General features: G+C 42.9%; 1 protein-coding gene across 3 annotated transcripts in view; it reads right to left on the bottom strand.

The window, feature by feature from the left end:
* LOC132887900 (protein FAM107B-like) overlaps positions 1-24,748 on the bottom strand; it is a 338,230-nt gene that overhangs the window by 145,806 nt on the left and 167,676 nt on the right. The window contains exons 15-21 of one of the 3 annotated variants that reach the window (XM_060923674.1): positions 23,054-23,283; positions 22,824-22,968; positions 22,416-22,742; positions 14,025-14,077; positions 13,250-13,392; positions 2,490-2,614; positions 607-2,346 (exon numbers count right to left, since the gene is read on the bottom strand). In XM_060923674.1, coding sequence (XP_060779657.1) covers positions 2,107-2,346; positions 2,490-2,614; positions 13,250-13,392; positions 14,025-14,077; positions 22,416-22,742; positions 22,824-22,968; positions 23,054-23,283 — 1,263 coding nt within the window. In that variant the 3' untranslated portion in view covers positions 607-2,106. Of the gene's footprint in view, positions 1-606; positions 2,347-2,489; positions 2,615-13,249; positions 13,393-14,024; positions 14,078-22,415; positions 22,743-22,823; positions 22,969-23,053; positions 23,284-24,748 lie in introns of those variants that run through there. The other 2 variants (XM_060923675.1, XM_060923673.1) reach the window with 2 other exon arrangements.

Here is a 24,748-nt window from a genome sequence, read left to right as displayed (position 1 = left end):
CCCATGCACACACTCCGGTGGTTGATATAACACGGATAGGTCACGGATTACGGAACTATAATAAAAAAGGATACAAAATACGGAGTGGTTATGGATTTTAATACGGATGCATCACGGATGCTAATAATTTACGGATTGGTCGCGGATGTTTCGGTCTATTACAGATTGGTTACCGGTTTCACACGGATGATTTATCACGGATAAAGAAGTCTAAAACAATTAAATGTTTGCACTGCTGAAGTTCATAATTAAAATATCTTACCTGCATTTATCTCATCTCATCTCATTATCTGTAGCCGCTTTATCCTGTTCTACAGGGTCGCAGGCAAGCTGGAGCCTATCCCAGCTGACTACGGGTGAAAGGCGGGGTACACCCTGGACAAGTCGCCAGGTCATCACAGGGCTGACACATAGACACAGACAACCATTCACACTCACATTCACACCTACGCTCAATTTAGAGTCACCAGTTAACCTAACCTGCATGTCTTTGGACTGTGGGGGAAACCGGAGCACCCGGAGGAAACCCACGCGGACACGGGGAGAACATGCAAACTCCGCACAGAAAGGCCCTCGCCGGCCACGGGGCTCGAACCCGGACCTTCTTGCTGTGAGGCGACAGCGCTAACCACTACACCACCGTGCCGCCCTGTTTTGTATTATATATTTTTTTATTCTCCGTGAATCCGTATTCCGTGACTTCATGATGCAACAAAGATGTCAAAGATGCCCGGGAAAAAACAGCACGTGCTCAGACAATGTCACGTGTAAACAATTACCCGATTGGTCAGATAGATGTTTTATCGGATCAGGTCCAGGCTTGGAAAAATGGCTCCAGAAGCAATCTCAGTGATAACAATACGGATAAACCCAGGCCTGGGCTATAGGTATCGTTATCGGTCTGGTGTGACCACTGACCACATAAACTACAGGGGACCGATTTATTTATAGTTATCGGTATTGTGGGACCAGGCCTTCGGTATCAGGCCTCATGGTGGTCTCAGATCAGAGTTTCAAATCTGATCCACTGATGTATTTGTGCCGCTGAATGATTACACAGATCATACAGGTAAACACTGGAGACAAATTGTCACCATCATACCTGTAATGTTTTGCAAACTTGACAGGATATTAGCATAATTATTGTAGTGAAAATGGAAAAAAATTAGACTTTAACATGCATGATAGAAACGTGAAATAAAAGCATCTGGTATATTAACGCAAACTGTATCTAACTCTCTCCTATATGCAATTTAAACGATCAGAAGTCCATGCATATATTCTGAGATTTGTATGGACAAAGAATTCTTTTCTTTTACAGCAGAAGGCAATGTGTGGTTTAAGGACCGGAAAGTAAACCGGAAAAAAAAAAAAAACAGTAGCACCACAACAGGATGAAGGAGGATTATTAGAAGAAAAAAAAACTATTACTAATGCTACTATAAATCTAGAAAAATAGTGCACGGTAAAGCAACAGCTGCTGGTACAGTAAAAAATAACAAAGAGCAAACCTTCAGCTTTTCAGTGATGAAAGTTCACGCAAGTGAATGCTTCGCGAAAGATTATTTGCTTTATAATGCAAAGGTAAAGAGAGGAAAAAAAAAAATAAAACCAGTACTCCACAAACAGACACCACTTCTGACAGCAAAGGTCTTTAAGGAATGTGTGGTGGTGAGGTTTTGACTGTCGTCTCCTCGGTCATCGCAAAGTCAGTACAACAGTTAATTGCTACCACAAACTCTGGGTTGCCATGACACCTCAGATAGGTAAGGTAAAGACTTTCAGTGTAAAAACAATTAAACGACTAAAAAAGGTACAAGTCCAGTACTGAATCAAAGACAGTGTTGTTCATCAATCGCAATACAGTGCGTTTGTCCATCTGTGCTAAAAAGGGGCCAGGATGTGAATATTAAAGGGTGTAAGTGATGGGCTTTTCACTCACATACAATGCTTAGCACTGACATCAGGTAAAGCTTTGGCTGCCAGTAAAGTAGTCATGTCAGAAAGTTCCTCTTTTTTCAAGCACACTTCTTCTTTGGGCTTCCAACTGAAAAACCACTTCCATAGGAAGTACAGTGCAGTATTGCTGTTAGGAGGAAGCAGGTCTCAGCTGTGGTAGCCTGTAGGGGCTGCTTGCTTTTGGGAAAGGCGCATCAGCTCCTCGCGGATGGCTTTGATGAGCGAGGCGGAGGAATGGCTGGGGGGAATGGACTCCTCGGGAGGAGCAGACGGAGAGAAACCCAGGCCCATTGTGTCCAGGTGGGCAGGGGGGGCGGACGGCTCTCTCATTCCGCTCCTGGGGGTCTGGAACACAGACACGAGGGGGTAGTCGAAAGAGTTGAGAACCTGGACAATGGATGCAATAAGAGAGCAAGGAAGAGGAAAGAAGGAAAAACGTCAGCAGGAGAACAGCTTTACAGAGAACGGGAAAGCAAAGGGAGCAGAAAGAAAAGGAGAAAGTGAATATAGCATGGAAAGGTTACACTTACAGGGTCTCTGTTCACAGGCCTGAAGTCCTCTTCATGATAAGGCCCCCAGTTTAAGGCACCAGGCTGCCTGCTTTCATTCACACGACCTGACAAGCCCACCTGTGTCATGTGGTGCAACTGAGCACCTACACACACACACACACACACACACACACACGTATCATTATAACCATATAATTAGAAAGACATTTACACCACATTATTCTCTCATCTGTCTGATCAGAAGGTTGATTATAATTTCGACACAGCTCAGATAATAGTGCCGGCAGTAACTCAAATCACAGCTTTATATTAATGTGCTTATACATTAATACACTGTAAATGTATAAAATGTATACTAATATACAGGGTGTTTCAAAAAATTTGATATTATTCTGGGATATTTAGATCTCAAATAATATCCAAATGGGGCGGCACGGTGGTGTAGTGGTTAGCGCTGTCGCCTCACAGCAAGAAGGTCCGGGTTCGAGCCCCGTGGCCGGCGAGGGCCTTTCTGTGTGGAGTTTGCATGTTCTCCCCGTGTCCGCGTGGGTTTCCTCCGGGTGCTCCGGTTTCCCCCACAGTCCAAAGACATGCAGGTTAGGTTAACTGGTGACTCTAAATTGAGCGTAGGTGTGAATGGTTGTCTGTGTCTATGTGTCAGCCCTGTGATGACCTGGCGACTTGTCCAGGGTGTACCCCGCCTTTCGCCCATAGTCAGCTGGGATAGGCTCCAGCTTGCCTGCGACCCTGCAGAACAGGATAAAGTGGCTACAGATAATGAGATGAGACCCTGTATTATGATTTCTATCCTAACAGATTCTTCACAGAGACTGGGCACTTTGCATACCTGCTGAAAGTTAAAGGCCAATGATGCATTTAGTCACCTCAAGTTGAAATGTTGATAAACAGGCAGCAGCCATAGAACAGATTGGATTCAACAACAGTTTGGTCATTTGCAGTGTGAGTGCAGCTTTCAGCACATGAACATACACTGCCTGGCCAAAACAAGGTCAACTGTGAGCTACTGCTCACTTACGTATCCCCCGCTCCCGCTTATATCAGAATGCAAGCAATCGGAGGAATAGGACATTTATTATGAATGTTGACTTCAACAAATAATTAAAGAGCAGTGTTCTCCCCAGGTTTTTCAAAAAGCATCCGGGTAAACTGTCATTTTGAAATAGCCTCAAAATCCATCATATATATATATATATATATATATATGGGGGCGTCGTGGCTCAGGTGGCTAAGGCGCCATACCATAAATCTGGGGACCCGGGTTCGATTCCGACCTGAGGTCATTTCCCGATCCCTCCCCGTCTCTCTCTCCCACTCATTTCCTGTCCTGTCTCTACACTGTCCTATCCAATGAAGGTGAAAAAAGCCCAAAAAAATATATTTAAAAAAAAAAAATCCATCATATATGTTTTGTAAACAGGAAGTCGATGTGCGACAGACCTGAAAACGGTACACACGGTATAGAACCCCAAGCTGAAGCTCGGTACCAAATATCAAGCAGTTGTGATTTGTAGTTGCTGAGAAAAGTGTTACGAACATTTTGTAAATCCATGCTATATGTTTCATAAATACATTCAGTCAGTAAACAGGAAGTTGACGTGCGACAGACCTGAAAACGGTATACACGGTATAGAACCCCAAGCTGAAGCTTGATACCAAGCGGCTATGATTTGTGGTTGCTGAGAAAAAGGGTGTTTCGGACGGGCAGAAATACGGACGGACGGACAGAGGTATACCCCGGGGTATAAAAAGTCGCCATTTGGATTTAAATAAGCAAATACTTAAGAACATTTATAAGTGAAGATTTAGAAAAACAAATTGCACTAAAAATGAAGGAAAAGAGCGTGATGTTTCGGTGCCGCTTGGACACCATTATCAAGCGAGTGTTCGTAAGCTAAGTCAATGTCAGAACATATAAAAAAATAGATTAGCATAATGCGAAACAAAAAGGTTGGCCTGTAAGGAGTCTGATTACATGTTGAGAGTTGGGCTACGTTTACATTACGTCGAATCAGCGGATCATCAGATTAATGTTCTTAAAACGATTCGTGTTTACACTAAAACCGTTAGCCGTGCACACAGCAACACCAATACGCGGATACGCTCGGCTCCGCAGGCATCCTGCGCTCCAAATCACTCCGCCCTGAACAGCGAGTGCCCTCTGGAGGGTGCGCACTCCGGCCCTGCGCAGCTCACAGAGCGCGCGAGTGAAGTGCACAAGCCACGATTCGGGACTGAGCCGCTGTGTGTGTGATCCCAGCGCACATCACTTACCACTTGCAAGTGGAAGGATGGCAAGCCTAAAGACAATCATAACTACACAATGGGCAGTATTTGCATCAGTATTTGCAGTATTTTCATACTTTTATACTCTTTAATGAAAGGTGATACAAGGCGGAAGTCCGCGCCGTTTTTCAGCAGTCGCGTCACATGACCAACGCCAGCGAATCAGGAAGGTGGATGTCACAGTGACGTTGTCCAATGAGATGCCAGCTAGAGCTCAGCACAGCGTATTCGCGTATTCTGAATGTTTACACAGCACCGGAGCTGACACGATCTGGATTGAATACGTGGACGCTGGCGGATTCCCGTTTCCTGGCTTTTCCAGGGGGTTTAATGTAAACGGACAGTGCGTCCGCGAAGAAAACGAGACAGATATGGTCTAATGTAAACGTAGCCTTGGTCTTCTTTCTCTAATGTAGAGCATTTTGTCCAATAAGCAGCTGAATTTACTCTGACACTTTCTTAAGACAACAAAGTTCTTATTAACGTCTTGGGGTGCAATCCCGTGTGCTGTCCTATAGTGTTTACCGATGCCTGAAGACACGCCTTTATGCTCTTCGACACGCTCATGCAAGTGTCTACAGGTATAACCGATATAACTCATCACAAGAATCACATTTAAAACTATACACTACCTGTTGCTGATTTATAACCGGTGTTGGCTTTTCCTCTTGCAGCTTCAGCGGATCGTTTGGTTTTCGGCTTACAAAAACCGGTCGAAACCTAATATTTATCTTATTACCCAAGTCCTGCAACCTCCAATAAATAAATACTTAAGACCCTTTGAATATGTTGCAACTGCCAAAAACTAAAAAAACAACTAAGCGGATTGCTGAAGTGACTGAAACTGGGTTAAGAGCTGTCCCGACTTATTATTAAAATCTGGAAGGATAGTGGTGACCTGTCGACTTTGTAGAAGAAATGTGGTCGAAAAAAAAACCTCTCTTGACTGACCATGATCAGAGATCACTTAAATGCTTCGTGAAGTTCATCTCATCTCATTATCTCTAGCCGCTTTATCCTGTTCTACAGGGTCGCAGGCGAGCTGGAGCCTATCCCAGCTGACTACGGGCGAAAGGCGGGGTACACCCTGGACAAGTCAACAGGTCATCACAGGGCTGACACATAGACACAGACAACCATTCACACTCACATTCACACCTACGGTCAATTTAGAGTCACCAGTTAACCTAACCTGCATGTCTTTGGACTGTGGGGGAAACCGGAGCACCCGGAGGAAACCCACGCGGACACGGGGAGAACCTGCAAACTCCACACAGAAAGGCCCTTGTCGGCCACAGGGCTCGAACCCGGACCTTCTTGCTGTGAGGCGACAGCGCTAACCACTACACCACTGTGCCGTCCTTCGTGAAGTTAAATTGTAAAAAAAAAAAATGACAGTAGCACTCATGGTTATGTTTAATAGTGACAGTAAGAGCATTTCCACATGCACAATGTGACAAGAACTCATAAGATTGTGACCAAAGAGCGGTGTTTAAGAAAACCACTTGTTCGTGAGGCTATTTCGAGGAAACAGCTTCAGTTTGCTCGGGAGTGTAAAGATTAGACTCTGGAGCAATGGGAAAAGGTCATGTGGTCTGATGAGATCAGATTAACCCTACTCCTGAGTGATGGGTGTGTCAGGGTAAGAAGGGAAGCGCATGAAGTGATGCACCCATCACGCAGAGTGGCCACTGTACAAGCCTCTGGAGGCAGTGTTATAATCTGGGGTCGCTTCAGTTGGTCAGATCAAGGCTCAGCAACGTTATGGGGCAATAAAATGACCTCAGATGACGACCTGAATGACCAGGTTATACCATCATTGGGTTTTTTCTTCCCTGATAAAATTAGAGCACAAATTGTGAAAGTGGTTCAGGAAGCATGAGGAATTATTTTCACATGAACTGGCCACCACAGAGTCCCAACCTTAACCCCACTGAAAGTCCTTGGGATGTGCTGGAGAAAACTTTACAGAGTGCTTCAACTCTCCCATCGCCAATACAAGATCTCAGCAAACAAAACAAAACACAACTCTGGATGGAAATAAATTTTATGGCACTGTATTATAATGTTGAAACAATGCCACAGTGAATGCACATCATAATCAAAATTAAAGGTGGTCCAACAAAATATTAGTGTGTACAACTTCTTTTTTTTTTTTGGCCAGGCAGTGTAGTTATCACACCACTCTGATGAGGCTTTAAAGAGCCATGGCCTCACTTTCGTTTATAAATGCCTTGAGACCTCAAGAATGGCACAGAAATAGTTTTAAGCGTTAACAATAAATCTAATAGAGTAATTTTTATGATTAAAGTGATTTATATAGGTAGCGATCTGAGTGAATGACCTTGACGTTCGTAACGTCACCGCAGGAAGTCTATCAGTCTCGTCGCCATTTCCGCTATACTAAAACACAGAGCTGACTGCAACTCCGATCCTCCATTTTGAGCTAATTTATCGCCATGCCATGTAGATGTGTTGCTGGCGGGTGCAGCAACACGACAGAAGGTGGATTTATGTTGCATTCATGGCCCAAGAATGTTCAAACTGCAAAGATTTGGATGCGTTTTGTGAGAAGTTCATGGGCACATTGGGCGGCTATGAAGTGGTCTCTCCTCTGCTCTGCACATTTTACTGAAGAGTCGTACGAGACCTCTGATCTGTTGAGGAGCGTTGGCTATAAGCCCGTATTGAAAGAGGGTGCAGTACCAACAATTAAAGAAAAATAAAACAAGAAAAGGAAAGTATTTATTTTATTTTTTTAAAAAGTGAGTTCAGTTGCACCAGTCCTCCTGGAGCATGGGCTGAGGGTTGTTGGTAAAACCCGGGACGGAACGGGATGGGACATATCGCTCGGGCAGTGACCTCCCCACGGTTGTTGCTAAAACCGGTGACGTCCCGTTCCGTCCCGGGTTTTAGTAATTGCCTGAGCCGAGCAGTAATGGCGGAATACACAGTATGGAGAGAATGAGTGGAGCAGCCGTCTTGTTTCTAAACTAGATATTGCTGCCATCTCGCCCTTACGTGGAAGAAGCGAATGAACGGAGAACTGAACGAACAACTGAAAGTCAGATTGTTTCCAAACAAAACAATCGGCCTTCAAGAAGCAAGAACACAGAAGGGTAATAGTCGGCCTGCCAAGACCCTAAAAAAAACTTCTGATGGCATTTTTTGTTAAACGTTGGCAACCATGCCAGAAGTTATCAGCATGGACTAAGGTTTCAGAATCACCCAGTTGCCAACATGGAACTTGACCTTTAAGGTGTAATATAGAGGTCAAAAGGTCAACCGAGGTCAAATATCAGTTTTTTTTTTTTAATTTTGTGATGTGCTTTCATAAAATACAAATTGTTTGCCATAGATATTGGATAATTAGTACCTGGGCGATAGGAAGTTCAAATATATTGATGAATTATATGGATTAATATGTAGAATTTATATGGCCATTATTATTGTGGTATGAATAACACAAAACGTTTTCTACAGTGACTGAATAACAGGACTGTATGTCAACAGATTGTTTCTTTGTTTCAAGGCAAGAATTCAAATTCAAATGTGATTACAGACTGAATATTTTTGTAGTATTTTCAATTTTATGTATTTGTAGTAGTTGTGTAGCGTTGCACTTATTGTTGCTGTTATTACAAAAAGGTTGTCTCATCCTTATCATGTTCCATCCCTGCAGTGTTTAAACATCCATCTGCATCACAACCACATGCAGGTATACAGGGCTGTCCATTCTTCAGGCAACTGCAGGCATGTGTACGACACTTGGTTCTACAACCACATGTTATCAGTTCTAAGCAACTATGTGGAACTGGAGGCTTCCTTTGCCACACAGCCACCAAGTGTTGGTCTACCACTTTCCAACCACCTGTCTCCTCAGGGCTTTCATTAACGTATACCTTGTCAGACTGCAGCCATACCTTTGCCTGATGATTTGCACGTGCAAGATGCAATGCCAATGCATCACTCGTTGGCGGTAACATGTCAAGATTGCTTCATCTCAATAATCATCTGACCTTGTGCTCACATGAGAAACATAAGAAGTCATTATTGGAGTCTGTGAATTGGGTGGCCAAAGCAAAGTCGCTGGTGAGCCAAGGCAAGGCAGATTTTATTTATATAGCACATTTCATACAGGCAGCTTAATGTGCTTCACATAGAACAAAAGAATAAAGTGAATTGGGTGACCAGGGTGAAAATTTAAAATTCGGTTTTAGTTAATTTTATGTTAATGAGCTATGATGTGTCTTGGTGAAAACCAGTTCGAATTATACATTTCAGAATGTTCAAGGCTGACTGGCCAGAGTCGCTCCATGATGAGCTAAATCAAGCATCCCAATATAAAGTCTTGAGCATATATTATATTATATTATATTATATTATATTATATTATATTATATTATATTACCACTGGAATCTGAAACCTCAGACCCTGCTGATAATTAATAACATGGTTGCCAGCTTTTAAAAAGAATGCCATGAAAATACAACCCCACAAAAAGACGAATCAGAACATCCCCGCTTCTGGTTTTTTTTATTATTATTATTAATTTTCAAATTTGACATTAAAGTACAAATATGACTTTGGCAACCACTGAAGTCTGGAACTTCAGACCCTACTGATGACTTCTAGCATAGTTTCCAACTTTTAAAAAAAGAATAGCATGTAAATAGATCCCCCAAAAACGGACGAACCACCCATTTAATTTATTTATTTTACTTTTTTACCTTCAAATTTCACCTTAAATTTGAAATATGATTTTGGCAACCACTAGATTCTGGAACCTTAGACTTTATTGATAACTTCTAGCATGGTTGCCAACAGGCGGCACGGTGGTGTAGCGGTTAGCGCTGTCGCCTCACAGCAAGAAGGTCCGGGTTCGAGCCCCGGGGCCGGCGAGGGCCTTTCTGTGCGGAGTTTGCATGTTCTCCCCGTGTCCGCGTGGGTTTCCTCCGGGTGCTCCGGTTTCCCCCACAGTCCAAAGACATGCAGGTTAGGTTAACTGGTGACTCTAAATTGAGCGTAGGTGTGAATGTGAGTGTGAATGGTTGTCTGTGTCTATGTGTCAGCCCTGTGATGACCTGGTGACTTGTCCAGGGTGTACCCTGCCTGTAGTCAGCTGGGATAGGCTCCAGCTTGCCTGTGACCCTGTAGAACAGGATAAAGCGGCTACAGATAATGAGATGAGATGGTTGCCAACATTTGAAAAAGAATTCCATGAATATAAGGCCCCCAAAAAAGACTAACCATAAAATGCATTGTTTTTGACCTTTTGACCTTCAAATTTGACCTTAAAGGTCAAGTTCCATGTTGGCAACCGGGTGATTCTGAAACCTTAGTCCATGCTGCTAACTTCTAGCATGGTTGCAAACTTTTAACAAGACTTTGCCATCAAAAGTTTTTTAAGCACTTTTGCTGCCGTTGGCTGGCCGACTACAAGCTCCGACTCTCATTTGGATACAAAAACAACACGTTTACCTGCATTTAGATTAATCCATGTAACTTGTATTGTGTGTTGAAGTTACCAGTATAAGATTATTTAATTTGCTTCAGAATGCGATTGTCTCAGTTCATCTGATTATTTAATTAGCCTTTTACGTTTTATCAGTGAAAATGCATGCATGTACATGCATGTTGCAGAAGTTATAACACCTATCCTGTTTGAATGAGAGTCAACCCACAATCAATGAAGTCAAATCAGTCTTAGCTGAGCAAGTCGGTAACGGGATTTCTTACTTTCACCATAATTTTTTATTTATATGACTTTGGTCTATAGCTGTCAAAGGTCTTGGCCTTAAAACCGGTTCCCGCTGTGACATCACGCACTCAGGGCTGGCTGGCTCAGCAGGGCAGCTCGAACGCCAACTTTGCGATCGATTTTAACTCTCAAAAATATATATTTTTTAAATTCCCATTTATGCAGCATACAAGAGTCAAGGGTGGAGATACTATCCACTCAAATTTATTTAAAAATAAAGGCTCTGCGTATCGGCTTTAAGTGACTGTAAAACCGAGCTTCTGATAGATGTGCTGGATCATGACACTGTTCAGACTAAATGATGTCCAGCCTTTCAGTGAAATGTGTCCAGGTGCTGTTTACTCTCTCAAACTTTGCAAGTCGCATCAATGGATTTATCATCAAATTCCAATACAACTTAGCCACAATAAATTAAACTGTTGGAGACGGCAAATTTAAAAATTGTTCCAAAATTATAAAGTGTCACAAATCTGGATTAAATGTCCAACATTGTTGCAGAGATATTTAGGTGTATAGTGTGGCCAAAGTTTCTATTTTCCGAATTGAAACTCTGTCCTTTAAACCTGCATATGGTTAATTGGTATGTAAGTTTTTTAGCAGACAGAAGACAGTGAGTAGTGTACAACAGTGTTATTTGTGAGTGGAAAGTAGTTAACAAAGGGACCACACAAGGGAGTGTTAAGTCCGGCGCACACGGACGATTTTCCGTCGCTTGGTCATGCAACTTTTTGACGCGAGCGAGAAACTGCTTCGTGTGCGGATATTTGCGACGGCGATTTTTTTGTTGCTTGTGATAGATCGCAGGTATCAAACCTGCTTCATATTCTGCGACAAAAAAAAAAATCACGAGTCGCTGACTTGTTGCAGCGGTATCGCCGCATGTGCGTGTCTTTGTGATAATGAAGCGATCACCTCCAAAGGCTAAGAAAAATGTCTCAAACTAAATACGCTGATGACTCCACTATTTTAGTTTCTGTGTCAAGAGATTTGCCAGATAAATCTGATATAGCTCTACAAAAGTTTATGGCCTGGACCAAGGAAAACTCAATGCATTGTAACACCACTAAATGTAAAGAATTAGTTCTGTGCAGGGGCGGCACGGTGGTGTAGTGGTTAGCGCTGTCGCCTCACAGCAAGAAGGTCCGGGTTCGAGCCCCGTGGCCGGCGAGGGCCTTTCTGTGTGGAGTTTGCATGTTCTCCCCGTGTCCGCGTGGGTTTCCTCTGGGTGCTCCGGTTTCCCCCACAGTCCAAAGACATGCAGGTTAGGTTAACTGGTGACTCTAAATTGACCGTAGGTGTGAATGTGAGTGTGAATGGTTGTCTGTGTTTATGTGTCAGCCCTGTGATGACCTGGCGACTTGTCCAGGGTGTACCCCGCCTTTCGCCCGTAGTCAGCTGGGATAGGCTCCAGCTTGCCCGTGACCCTGTAGAACAGGATAAAGCGGCTAGAGATAATGGATGGATAGTTCTACGCAAGAAAGGTAATGCTATTGACTTTTCTATGTTGTATAATATCAGGCAGTATAGTAGTGTGTCTATTTTAGGAATAACTTTTCAGAATAACTGTAAATTTAGTGTTAAGAAAAAGCTGTATGAAGCTAACAAATGCCTACTTGTAATTAGAAGTCTGCGCAAAGAAGGTTACACGCAAGATGAAGTAGACCATCTCTTTAATGCGATAGTTCTCCCGAAAATATCCTAAGGCCTTCCAGTTTACGCTGCTAGTGCTTCAGATCTTACTGTTGTCCAGTGCTTTTTAAAAAGATGCTATAAATCAACTAGTTTTAACATCTTGGAGCTTTTCGAGAAGTGTGACCGCTGACTTTTTAATAAAATCAAAAATAGAGACCATCCTTTACATAGCTTCTTCGCTACTTATAAAGACTCATCCGAGCGCTTTAGAAATAGAATCTGTATAAGACCTAAGATCAACACTGGACGCTTTAAGAATTTTTTTTAACAGGTTAATATTTAGATATAAATTTAGCTACATCATTTTTTTCCCTTTTCCTTTTAGATTTTGTAGTGTATTTTATAATTGTAAATATTGTGTATTGTCTTTTTTTATCTATTTTAATTTGTAACATCTGATATGTACTTTTATCCAATGAAATAAAGACATTTGACACTGAATATGAAAGCCACAAGTGATAATAAAACGATGATGAAATCAGGGACTGGCCGTGGAGGTCAATTTTCATTGTCTTTTCATATAGGAATAACAGATTATTAAGAACAGAGGTAATTCATTACTTGGGGTTTGATTATAAATATAATAAGTAGAGCCATACGCGGGCGGCACGGTGGTGTAGTGGTTAGCGCTGTCGCCTCACAGCAAGAAGGTCCGGGTTCGAGCCCCGTGGCCGGCGAGGGCCTTTCTGTGCGGAGTTTGCATGTTCTCCCCGTGTCCGCGTGGGTTTCCTCCGGGTGCTCCGGTTTCCCCCACAGTCCAAAGACATGCAGGTTAGGTTAACTGGTGACTCTAAATTGAGCGTAGGTGTGAATGTGAGTGTGAATGGTTGTCTGTGTCTATGTGTCAGCCCTGTGATGACCTGGCGACTTGTCCAGGGTGTACCCCGCCTTTCGCCTGTAGCCAGCTGGGATAGGCTCCAGCTTGCCTGCGACCCTGTAGAACAGGATAAAGCGGCTACAGATAATGAGATGAGCCATACGCTCTTCGTACACGTCCTACTTTCCATGTGTAACATGTACCTGTTGTGCCCCCTACTGGCCGAGGCCTGGCAGAAGAAGGCAGTTCATCGATATAGCCCCCTCTGCTGTTGTAGAGCCCCTCAGACTGCAGCTGCTCTCCACCAACTCCTTCTGCTTGAGGGTAACCACATCCCAAACCCGACCTGCAACGGTTAGTGAGTACAGAATGTCTGTAAGATTCATGTATCACACCAGGATCAAGTTGTACACAGAGCACTCTCTTCTGGCAAAGAGAAAGGCCTAAGTAACCGGAGTTTGGTATGGTTTGCAATCAGGTATGTTATGTTACAGCTGCTGAACTCGGCAGTGTTGTGGTGCTTCAGGACTGTAACTGACCAAACTCTGTCTCAAACCCTGAGGTAGAAAAATACACGACTGTTATTTCCTAGTGGAATCTGAACACTGATTTTGGATGTGTCGTGTAAAATAAAGCACCAAGAGCACAAACATGCTCCGCTGAATTGGTCAAATAAAAATGTCCTACACTTGAATTATTAATGAGGAACCATGATGTGTCCACTGGCTAAATGGAGACAGGGAGAGAAAGAAAAGCACTAGGAGAGACTCGACAGTGCAATGCGTACAGGAAATCATCGAAATCATCATGCAGTTAATAAAATGCCAAATCAGGACCTTAATTTCACAAATGAGGTGCTTATAAAAAAAAAAAAAAATAATAATGTTTAATCACAGAAGTCCACACAATCATCAGACCTTCATTTGCATGCCAACTTTCCATTTCAACGTAAAACGTATGCAGATATTTTTAGCTTACCTGTGCATTAAGCCTTGTCCTGTCGAAGGTGACAGGCCTATATCAGAATATCTCTGAAAATGAAGACACGTACACCTTTAGACATTTTAAAACACTTCTTGTCCAGTTTATTGCCTCATTGCAAAACAACATATGTAAAGACAAGGAGGTCAACAGGAAGTGGACTTGGCTGCTGCACCTCACATTTCTGCCATATTCCCAACCCACTGGCTACACCAAGTCGACTCATGGTGGATTTGTGTTCTAGGTTAGTGGCAAGAAAATACTTTCTGTAAATCATCCCACATGCATGAGTGAGCGTTTATAATTATTTTTTCTTTATATTATACAGTGGTGCTTAAAAGTTTGTGAACCCTTTAGAATTTTCTGCATAAATATGACCTAAAACATCCTCAGATTTTCACACAAGTCCTAAAATATTATTCTTGGTCATTTATTTATTAAGGAAAATGATCGAATATTACATATCTGTGAGTGGCAAAAGTATGTGAACCTTTGCTTTCAGTATCTGGTGTGACCCCCTTGTGCAGCAATAACTGCAACTAAATGTTTCCGGTAACTGTTGATCAGTCCTGCACACCGGCTTGGAGGAATTTTAGCCCATTCCTCCGTACAGAACAGCTTCAACTCTGGGATGTTGGTGGGTTTCCTCACATGAACTGCTCGCTTCAGGTCCTTCCACAACATTTCCATTGGATTAAGGTCAGGACTTTGACTTGGCCATTCCAAAACATTAACTTTATTCTTCTTTAACCATTATTTGGTAGAACGACTTGTGTGCTTAGGGTCGTTGTCTTGCTGCATGACCCACCTTCTCTTGAGATTCAGTTCATGAACAGATGTCCTGACATTTTCCTTTAGAATTGGCTGGTGTAATTCAGAATTCATTGTTCCATCAATGATGGCAAGCCGTCCTGACCCAGATGCAGAAAAACAGGCCCAAACCATGATACTACCACCACCATGTTTCACAGATGGGATAAGGTTCTTATGCTGGAATGCAGTGTTTTCCTTTCTCCAAACATAATGCTTCTCATTTAAACCAAAAAGTTCTATTTTGGTCTCATCCGTCCACAAAACATTTTTCCAGTAGCCTTCTGGCTTGTCCACGTGATCTTTAGCAAACTGCAGACGAGCAGCAATGTTCTTTTTGGAGAGCAGTGGCTTTCTCCTTGCAACCCTGCCATGCACACCATTGTTGTTCAGTGTTCTCCTGATGGTGGACTCATGAACATTAGCCAATGTGAGAGAGGCCTTCAGTTGCTTAGAAGTTACCCTGGGGTCCTTTGTGACCTCGCCGACTATTACACGCCTTGCTCTTGGAGTGATCTTTGTTGGTCGACCACTCCTGGGGAGGGTAACAATGGTCTTGAATTTCCTCCATTTGTACACAATCTGTCTGACTGTGGATTGGTGGAGTCCAAACTCTTTAGAGATGGTTTTGTAACCTTTTCCAGCCTGATGAGCATCAACGACGCTTTTTCTGAGATCTTTAAATATTTCTTTAAATAAAACAGGGTGCCCACTCACACCTGATTGTCATCCCATTGATTGAAAACACCTGACTCTAATTTCACCTTCAAATTAACTGCTAATCCTAGAAGTTCACATACTTTTGCCACTCACAGATATGTAATATTGGATCATTTTCCTCAATAAATAAATGACCAAGTATAATATTTTTGTCTCATTTGTTTAACTGGGTTCTCTTTATCTACTTTTAGGACTTGTGTGAAAATCTGATGATGTTTTAGGTCATATTTATGCAGAAATACAGAAAATTCTAAAGGGTTCACAAACTTTCAAGCACCACTTTGCATGCTTCCAGGACTGTGTGCAGGAAACGTTCTGATCACATGACCTCATTCGACTGCAGTTAATCAGCTTTAGTCACTTACTCTTGGCTCACACAGAGCTGTAAAAAACTAGGATGTCATAAAGATCAAGCATTAACCTAATTTAAATAATAGCGTTGTTAGCACTCCTTTTACTTCAGAGGCCAATTTATCTCGTGCAGTTTCAGACTAAAAAAAATTGCCCCCTTTTCGAGCTAAAGTAAAAGTAATTGCTAATGCTGCATGTGTGGTGAGGTTGCACCTTGTAAGTCCCCACCTCCAACCAGTAAAAGCCACAGGAAATACCCTTCAACTTGAAATTTCAACTTGTCAACTTGCCAAGTTCCTCAAGTTCCTTTCTCTTTTATGGAGTGACATCAAACCAACGTGCGAGTACACACTGTAAACAGTGTAAAGTGTTCTCTACTTTGGCACTGCCTAAAAGCGGAGCTCCTGATGAGTGTATGAGTAAAATATTTGCAAGGGCACAAAATCAACTTGAATAAAATAATATTATGATATAATATGAACCACCGAACCATGTAGTGTTGTGCATTTTGCATCAGTAAATTGCAGCATTGACTTGTGACAGTCAGACCAATACATATTTATTCCTTTCTTTGACACCGCATGCCATGCGCCAGAAGCACCACGACGTTTATTATGGTGTGACTCTGCTGGGTGCCTGGTGGACAGCAGTGAACCAGTGCTTTCACTTTACATCATTACTGTATAGTTACGATCGAATATCAAACTTAATATGTCAAACAGTTTTCTGGTTACATCTGTCATGTCCACGTGTGCTGTGTGCAGCCGCAAACGGCAAAGCGTGCACACGCCATTAGGACAAATTAGCAAGTACCTGTTCCTGATTAGAGCTCAATCACAGCAAAACTATCAACTGTCCAACAAGCTAGTGGACTAATAAAACTGTTTTAACTAGTTTTATATGAAACTGTCATAAATATTTCCGTAAAATGTGTTAGTAAATAATCCCACATTATTTTCTGAAAGAACAACTTGAAGCCAGACTGCCTTTCAGATTTTTTAAGTATAGGTCATAAAAAGAATTTTTCCCCGACACCCAATTATTTTTGCTTAGTGGACTGAAAGCTACTGAACTTGAATCACAGACTTCCAATTTTATTTATTTATTTATTTAAAATAGAACAATTAATGAATTTAGAGCCACATGGCGGCGGCACGGTGGTGTAGTGGTTAGCGCTGTCGCCTCACAGCAAGAAGGTCCGGGTTCGAGCCCCGTGGCCGGCGAGGGCCTTTCTGTGCGGAGTTTGCATGTTCTCCCCGTGTCCGCGTGGGTTTCCTCCGGGTGCTCCGGTTTCCCCCACAGTCCAAAGACATGCAGGTTAGGTTAACTGGTGACTCTAAATTGAGCGTAGGTGTGAATGTGAGTGTGAATGGTTGTCTGTGTTTATGTGTCAGCCCTGTGATGACCTGGCGACTTGTCCAGGGTGTACCCCGCCTTTCGCCCGTAGTCAGCTGGGATAGGCTCCAGCTTGCCTGCGACCCTGTAGGACAGGATAAAGCGGCTAGAGATAATGAGATGAGAGCCACATGGCCCTAAATTCTCCGCTATTTTTTCCTGCTTCACCATGACCCAATTCAAGATACTGCGTCATGCATCACGTGGTGGGCTTTCCCCGTTCGCACAAGGCATTGTGGGATACAAATCTGAAGCAGGAGAGAAAAATGGAGGGCGTGAGTGTGCGAATGAAACATGAAAGACCGACTACAGTCATGGAAAGCGAGAAGACGTTATGTTATATCCGAAGGAAAGGAAACGCAGGACCAAACTAATAAATATCGGCGGTCAGCGAGCACCTCGGTGTGATCAGCTGTTCGTTTAGCAACAGAATGATGTCACTGTCAGTGCACGGTCAAAGGTAAACCTGCGCATGCGCACACGGACTTCCTCTGTCTGCTTGACTGCGTGAAGCGAGCGATTTCATTATTTGCTCAGGAATCGCCTCAAATTAAATAACTTCCCAGCCACAGAATGGCCTGATATTTTGTGCGATATTACAGAAATAAACGTATTTATTTTTTCTGCGGTCCGGTTTCCATCAAATCCTGTGCTCTGATTGGCTGGCAAGCGGGTCCGTATCCTACGATACGGACCCCAGTTACGGACCCCGGTTATGGACCTCTGGCGACTCGCTCGTTCACAACGACGACAAACATAGTAGCATTTTTTGTCAACATTTATCTTTTTTTATAAGATTTATTTATAAGATTATCAAAAAAATCTTATAAATTTTTGCCAGCATTTCTCAGGATTATAGCATTAATTTTACATCATGGATAGCGATAATGACAGTGTTCACAGCGAAAGTGAGTTTTACTACCCTGAGGAAGAAGAAATAAAAGAAAACATTTCAGGAGAAAGCTAAAAACCTGTAACTGTTGCTAACGCCAAGCAAAAACATGGCTGAATCCTGAATGACTCCTATTTGTATAAATAGGGGACTACATAGGCAGCAAAATGCAGTTTTTTTCTGCCATGGAAGTGCACTTGTATACCGAGGAGGAAGCCATTTGCATTACAGCCGTGAATGAGGATTCAAAATGGCGGCTCGGCTCGGTTTTCCCTTTCAGGCGCTCTCGTTTTCTGTTAGAATTTGGTAAAGAAAAAAAAATATATCATTTATCAGCTTAGGTCGGTCCGTATGGTGAAATACCGTGACCGAGGGCCTCGGTCAGTACTTTCAAGACCTCTGTCACGGTATTTCACGATACGGACCTCCCAGCTAGTAAATAACATATATATCACAATGACCAAATTTCAGAGGAAACTAAATTTCACTGATTTTATGAAATCGAAAGGCCGTCTCGCTTTAAAAATAAGCACTGAATAAAAACCCATCTCCCTTATGTAAATAAAGATATAAATTTTGTTATCCGGTGGTCAAGTGTTCATGTCTCATCCGCGTGCTTCGAGCTGTTACTCATGTCCATGCGCATTTTGTGCTCTGAGCGCGTTGTGTGCACCTTAAGGACCAATAATTACATATACTTGTCACTAATCAGAGCGCAATCACGGCACACATATAAGGACTCCGGTAACTCTAGGACTTTGTGAAGTATACGCGTTATTCCCTGTGTCTCACAGTGCTAAGCCTTGTATCTCTGTGCTCACGCTGGTTTTTGACTTTGCTTTGTTTATTTGAACTCTGCCTTTCACCTTGCCTCGCCTGTTCCGTTTGCGCCTCGGATGATCCTTGCCTGTTTATGTCTCTGCTGTTTGCCTAACGTTTGGATTTGTATCCCTGCTTGTATTGCAAATAAACCTTCCTGCAGTTACATCCATCTGTAGCCATCACCTTTAACTGATAGTTTGTTAGTAAATAATCCCACGTTATTTTCTGAAGAGCAAATTAAAAATAAGCACTGGATAAAAACCCATCTATATTATGTAAATAAAGATACAAATTTCATTGTCTGGTGGTCAAGTGTTTACGAGATACGTTGCCCTGGACTTGTGGTCGGGTGGTGGTACACGCTCTTCGTACATACGCAAGTGGATGTTGTATGGTCAAGCCATCAAAAATCAGGTTGATGCATTACGATATTCTCTAAAGTATGCGGCTCTGCCCCACGTGCGCACGAGGAGCTCTGCTATTAATCAGTGTTTTGAGAAGGTAAACATCACCTTTAAGGGCTATCACTCATATAACTAATGTTAGCTGGCGAGCTTGTTACTTACACTATACTCACTATTGTCCGTTGTTATTGCTGTGCTGCAATTTCAGTCCAAAATGGTGCACATGTTTGACGTTCACTACAGCAGAACAGTACCAGTAGCCACTCAGGGCTGAAACTGTAAAAGTGTAGTTAAAGTAGTTTTTTTTTTTAATGAGCTTTACATGCTCTAATACAGCAAACACAAGACACACTTTCACAGAGGCGGCCATGTATTTTTTTCAACTACACATATAGAATATGCTGAGGTGGCGAATGACATCGTTACAACCTGCAAATTACTTCTTAAAAGGCACCATAAATGCTGTATAACTATCACCTCTGTGGTGTTTCCCTAGCCTGGGAAACACCACATCCTTAGGATGGGCCCGCCCATCCTAAGCGTGACGCAACACGAGGGCCTGTTGCGAGCTTAGTCTGGCCAGGCAAGCTATCTCCAGCTCTTCCAAGCTCTCGAAAAATCGGGAACCAATCAACTTTGAGCATCTCCAACGGCTCTGGGTAGAGGCGTGTTCAAGGCACTGATGTAGTAGAACTGCGACCGGAAGCCATAGATTGTTTACAGAATCTATGCCGGAAGCGCTTCATTCACTAGAAACATTACGAACATGGAGCAAGTTCTCATTGAAAACGGAGCAAAGAGCAGCCCTGGAGGTATTTATTGAAAGGAAGGACGTTTTCGCCTTGCTCCCGACCGGCTTCGGTAAGAGTTTAATCTACCAGTTAGCCCCGTTGCGTCACATACTGTACATCAGAGGAAAGAGTGATGTGACTGGTTTAAGCTTTGTCACAGCCTTTTCTGGCTTCGACCAGTAGCAAACTGAGGCATTTCAGGGAGGCGGGTCAACCACGGGCTCTGGGAAACGGTTGGGCTTAATATCTTGGCCAGACCAATAGCTCGGAGAGCTTTGCAGTCGCGTTAGCCAGACTAGTGTTTCCCTGGACTCAGAAACGTTGTTGGGGCATTTAGAAACGCTTATAACATGTATTTTTGTAGAATGGTTTCATGAATTCTTCAGTCAGAGATGCAGTGTCCTGCAAAAGTATTCATCCCCCTTGGTGTTTGTCCTGTTTTATTGCATTACAAGCTGGAATTAAAATAGGTTTTTGGAAGGTTCGTACCATTTGATTTACACAACATGCCTACAACTTTAAAGGTGAAAATGGTTGTTTTTTTCCTGAAACAAACAATAATTAATATGAAATCCCCCCCCAGAAATCTGGAGTATGCATAGGTATTCACCCCCCCCCCAAAGTCAATACTTTGTTGAGCTGCACTTATATCTGCAAGTCTCTTGGGGTATGTCTCGATTAGCTTAGCACATCTAGCCTCTGGGATTTTTGCCCATTCCTCAAGGCAAAACTGCTCCAACTCCTTCAAGTTAGATGGGCTGCATTGGTGTCCAGCAATCTTCAAGTTATGCCACAGATTCTCAGTTGGATTGAGGTCTGGGCTTTGACTAGGCCATTCCAAGACATTTAAATGTTTTGCTTTAAACCACTACAGTGTAGCTTCAGCAGTATGTTTAGGGTCATTGTCCTGCTAGACCGTGAACCTTCGTCCCAGCCTCAAACCTCTGGCTGACTCAAACAGGTTTTCCTCCAGAATTGCCCTGTATTTAGTGCCATCCATCTTTCCTTCAGTCCTGACCAGCTTTCCTGTCCCTGCAGATGAAAAACATCCCCACAGCATGATGCTGCCACCACCATGCTTCACTGCAGGAATGGTGTTCTCAGGGTATTGGGTTTGCACCACACATGGCGTTTCCCATGATGGCCAAAAAGATCAATTTTAGTCTCATTTGACCAGAGAATCTTCTTCCATGTGTTTGGGGAGTCGGCCACATGCTGTTGGGCAAACTCCAAACGTGTTTTCTTAAACAATGACTTTTTTCTGGCCACTCTTCCATAAAGCCCTGCTCTGTGGAGTGTACGGCTTAAAGTGGTCCTATGGACAGATACTCCCATCTCCGCTGTGGATCTCTGCAGCTCCTTCAGTGTTATCTTTGGTGTCTTTGTTGCGTCTCTGATTAATGCCCTCCTTGTCCGGTCTGTGAGTTTTGGTGGGCGGCCTTCTCTTGTCAGGTTTGTAGTGGTGCCATGTTCTTTCCATTTTGCTCTAATGGATTTAATGGTGCTCTGTGGGATATTCAAACTTTGGGATATTTTTTATAACCCAACCCTGATCTATACTTCTCCACAACTTGGTCTCTGACCTGTTTGGAGGCTCCTTGGTTTTCATGTTGCTTGCTTAGTCGTGTTGGAGAGTCAGGGTCCTTCCAGAACAGGGTGAGTTATACAGACATCATGTGACAGATCATGTGACACTTTAAGATCCATCAGTGTGCATTCAGTCAAGTAATTATGTGACTTATGAAGTTAATTGGTTGGACCAGCTCTTATTTAGGGGTTTCATACGAAAGGGGGTGAATACCTACTGTATGCACACTCCAGATTTCTGTTTTTTTTCATCTGAATTATTGCTTGTGTCAAAATAAAACAACAAATTTGCACCTTTAAAGTTGTAGGCATGTTGTGTAAATCAAATGGTGCTAACGCTCCAAAAATCCATTTTAATTCCAGCTTGTAATGCGACAAAACAGGACAAACACCAAGGGGGATGAATACTTTTGGAAGACAGTTTATCTGTAAATTGAGCTCTAAATCTATATAATTAGTTTGAAAGATGCTGGACCCCTTGTTTATGCCCCAGGTTTAAGTGCTGTAATTAAAGTTATGAAAAAAAAAGAAAAAGGATCAGTGTAATCTTGGCAAAAAGAACAGAAGACCTTTTTGTCACTCATGTCACATAGTCACTGTTAAAAGTATATCTTACCCCAGAGAAGGGGCTGAGTACAGGATACGAAGGCCCACAGGGTCGTGGGCCACGTGATGGAGGGCTGGAAAGAGCTGTGTGTTCACTCCTGACCCCCAACCCAGGCAGCGTGATGCCGGCATTGGTGGCCTGTGAAGAGGGGGATACCAGGGCAAAAGCATCATCAAGCAGCGAGTGCATTTGCTGCCGGGCCTCCTCTATAGAGGGCTGAGGGGGCAGGTAGGGTGGAGGAGGGGCGGTGTGGCCTGCTGGGGGCGACACTGAGCTCAGAAAGACTTCATCAGTCGGGGATGGACTTTGAGCTTCAGGGCCCTGGTCAGGATCCGACTGAAAAGGGGAAAAAAAATCTCAGTATGTTCAGATAAAATGGTTTATATGAATGTCAACATCATTAACCAACGCTCATACCACATATGCTACATTGTTGACTCCTGGGTACTTCTTGTACGTGCCGTCACTGTCGTTAGTGATAAGTCTGTCTCTGTCTGCGTCTGTCAGATCTCCATTCATCTGCTGCTTCTTTCTCTGCTTGGGCGAACGCTTTTCTCTGCCACTGGCACACACAATTACACTGAATGAGTCTGCATGTATTGAATGAAGTAAATAATATAACATAACACGCCCTTCCTCTTCCTAACCTTTTCTTGGGCTCTGTGTAGAGGGGGGGCACGCGGCTATCCGGGTCTAGGATCTTATCGATTTGCATCTGAGCCTTCTGGTAGATGCGGTCCTGCTCTTTGGCATCCCCCAGGCTGTCCATGAGATCGTCCATGGCGGGGAAGTCATAGTGGCCCTTCCTCTTAGCTCGGAGACGGATCTTATTGCGATGGTGCTCAATCTCAGACTTTTGCCTCAGAGCAACCTGGATCTGTGTAGGGAAGAGAGACAGGAAAGAGAGAGAGAGCGAGAGGGCTATAACTGCTTACAATTCTGGCAAGGTTTCCTGTTGTGTAATGTTATGAGTTTTACTGGGCGAATCATTTATGCCATCCAGTCTTTGGTAAGTAGTGGAGTGAAAGAGGCAGTCTGGCAGAAGAAAACTCTGATTTACAAAACGCTTCCCTCAGTACATAAACATGTTATTCTATCCACATTCACTGGATATGAGCAATCATGTGCGCCGATTGGCTACTCTACTACTAGGCTATCAGCTCATATACACTACCGTTCAAAAGTTTGGGGTCACTTTGAAATGTCCTTATTTTTGAAAGAAAAGCGCTGTTCTTTTCAATGAAGATCACTTTAAACTAATCAGAAATCCACTCTATACATTGCTAATGTGGTAAATGACTATTCTAGCTGCAAATGTCTGGTTTTTGGTGCAATATCTCCATAGGTGTATAGAGGCCCATTTCCAGCAACTCTCACTCCAGTGTTCTAATGGTACAATGTGTTTGCTCATTGCCTCAGAAGGCTAATGGATGATTAGAAAATAGTCGCACGAGTGAAAATCGTGTCAAAATCGGGCCAAAAATCGCACAGTGTATGCCCAGCTTTAGTCGCTAAAATAGCTTGGTCGCTTGAAGGTTAAAGTCAGGGCTGTAATGGGTGCTTGTGTGGCAGTTTATAATACAACAATAATGTGAAACTCACTGACTATCCAAATCAAATCATTAGTTTTCTTTTGTTTCAAACATGTAAAAGTTTTTTCCTTTACCTGACATGTGTAGCTTCGACGGTGTAACTTCCGTCTTCATCAGAGGGTCACCCGGATGTTGGTGACCCTCTGATGAAGGGTGTTCTTTACCTAATATGACCGGGTGGAGTCATTTATTGACCCTGCTATATTCAGTACATGAATCTGTACACCTAGTTATTTTCTCTTGGTTTTACATACATATACCACTTCCTGTGTTCAAGACGGATACTATAAAATATATACAGTATGAATGTAGATCGGTATGGTTTACAACACATTTTAATGCAGAAAGAAGGTAAAGAGACACAGCCGGATGTTCACTGACTATCCAGGTTAGCTACTGGACTAAAATGACTGTCTAAGCTTGATAAAATTGTGGACTAATCATAACACGCTACGTCATGTCATTGCATTCTTTAGCCTTGTATACACTACCGTTCAAAAGTTTGGGGTCACTTTGAAATGTCCTTATTTTTGAAAGAAAAGCACTGTTCTTTTCAATGAAGATCACTTTAAACTAATCAGAAATCCACTCTATCCATTGCTAATGTGGTAAATGACTATTCTAGCTGCAAATGTGTGGTTTTTGGTGCAATATCTCCATAGGTGTATAGAGGCCCATTTCCAGCAACTCTCACTCCAGTGTTGTAATGGTACAATGTGTTTGCTCATTGCCTCAGAAGGCTAATGGATG

This window comes from Neoarius graeffei, chromosome 6, assembly GCF_027579695.1.
Source record: "Neoarius graeffei isolate fNeoGra1 chromosome 6, fNeoGra1.pri, whole genome shotgun sequence".
NCBI lineage: Eukaryota > Metazoa > Chordata > Actinopteri > Siluriformes > Ariidae > Neoarius > Neoarius graeffei.
The sequence above is the reverse complement of the archived record's forward strand: the minus strand, read 5'-3'. Positions and strand labels throughout refer to the sequence as shown.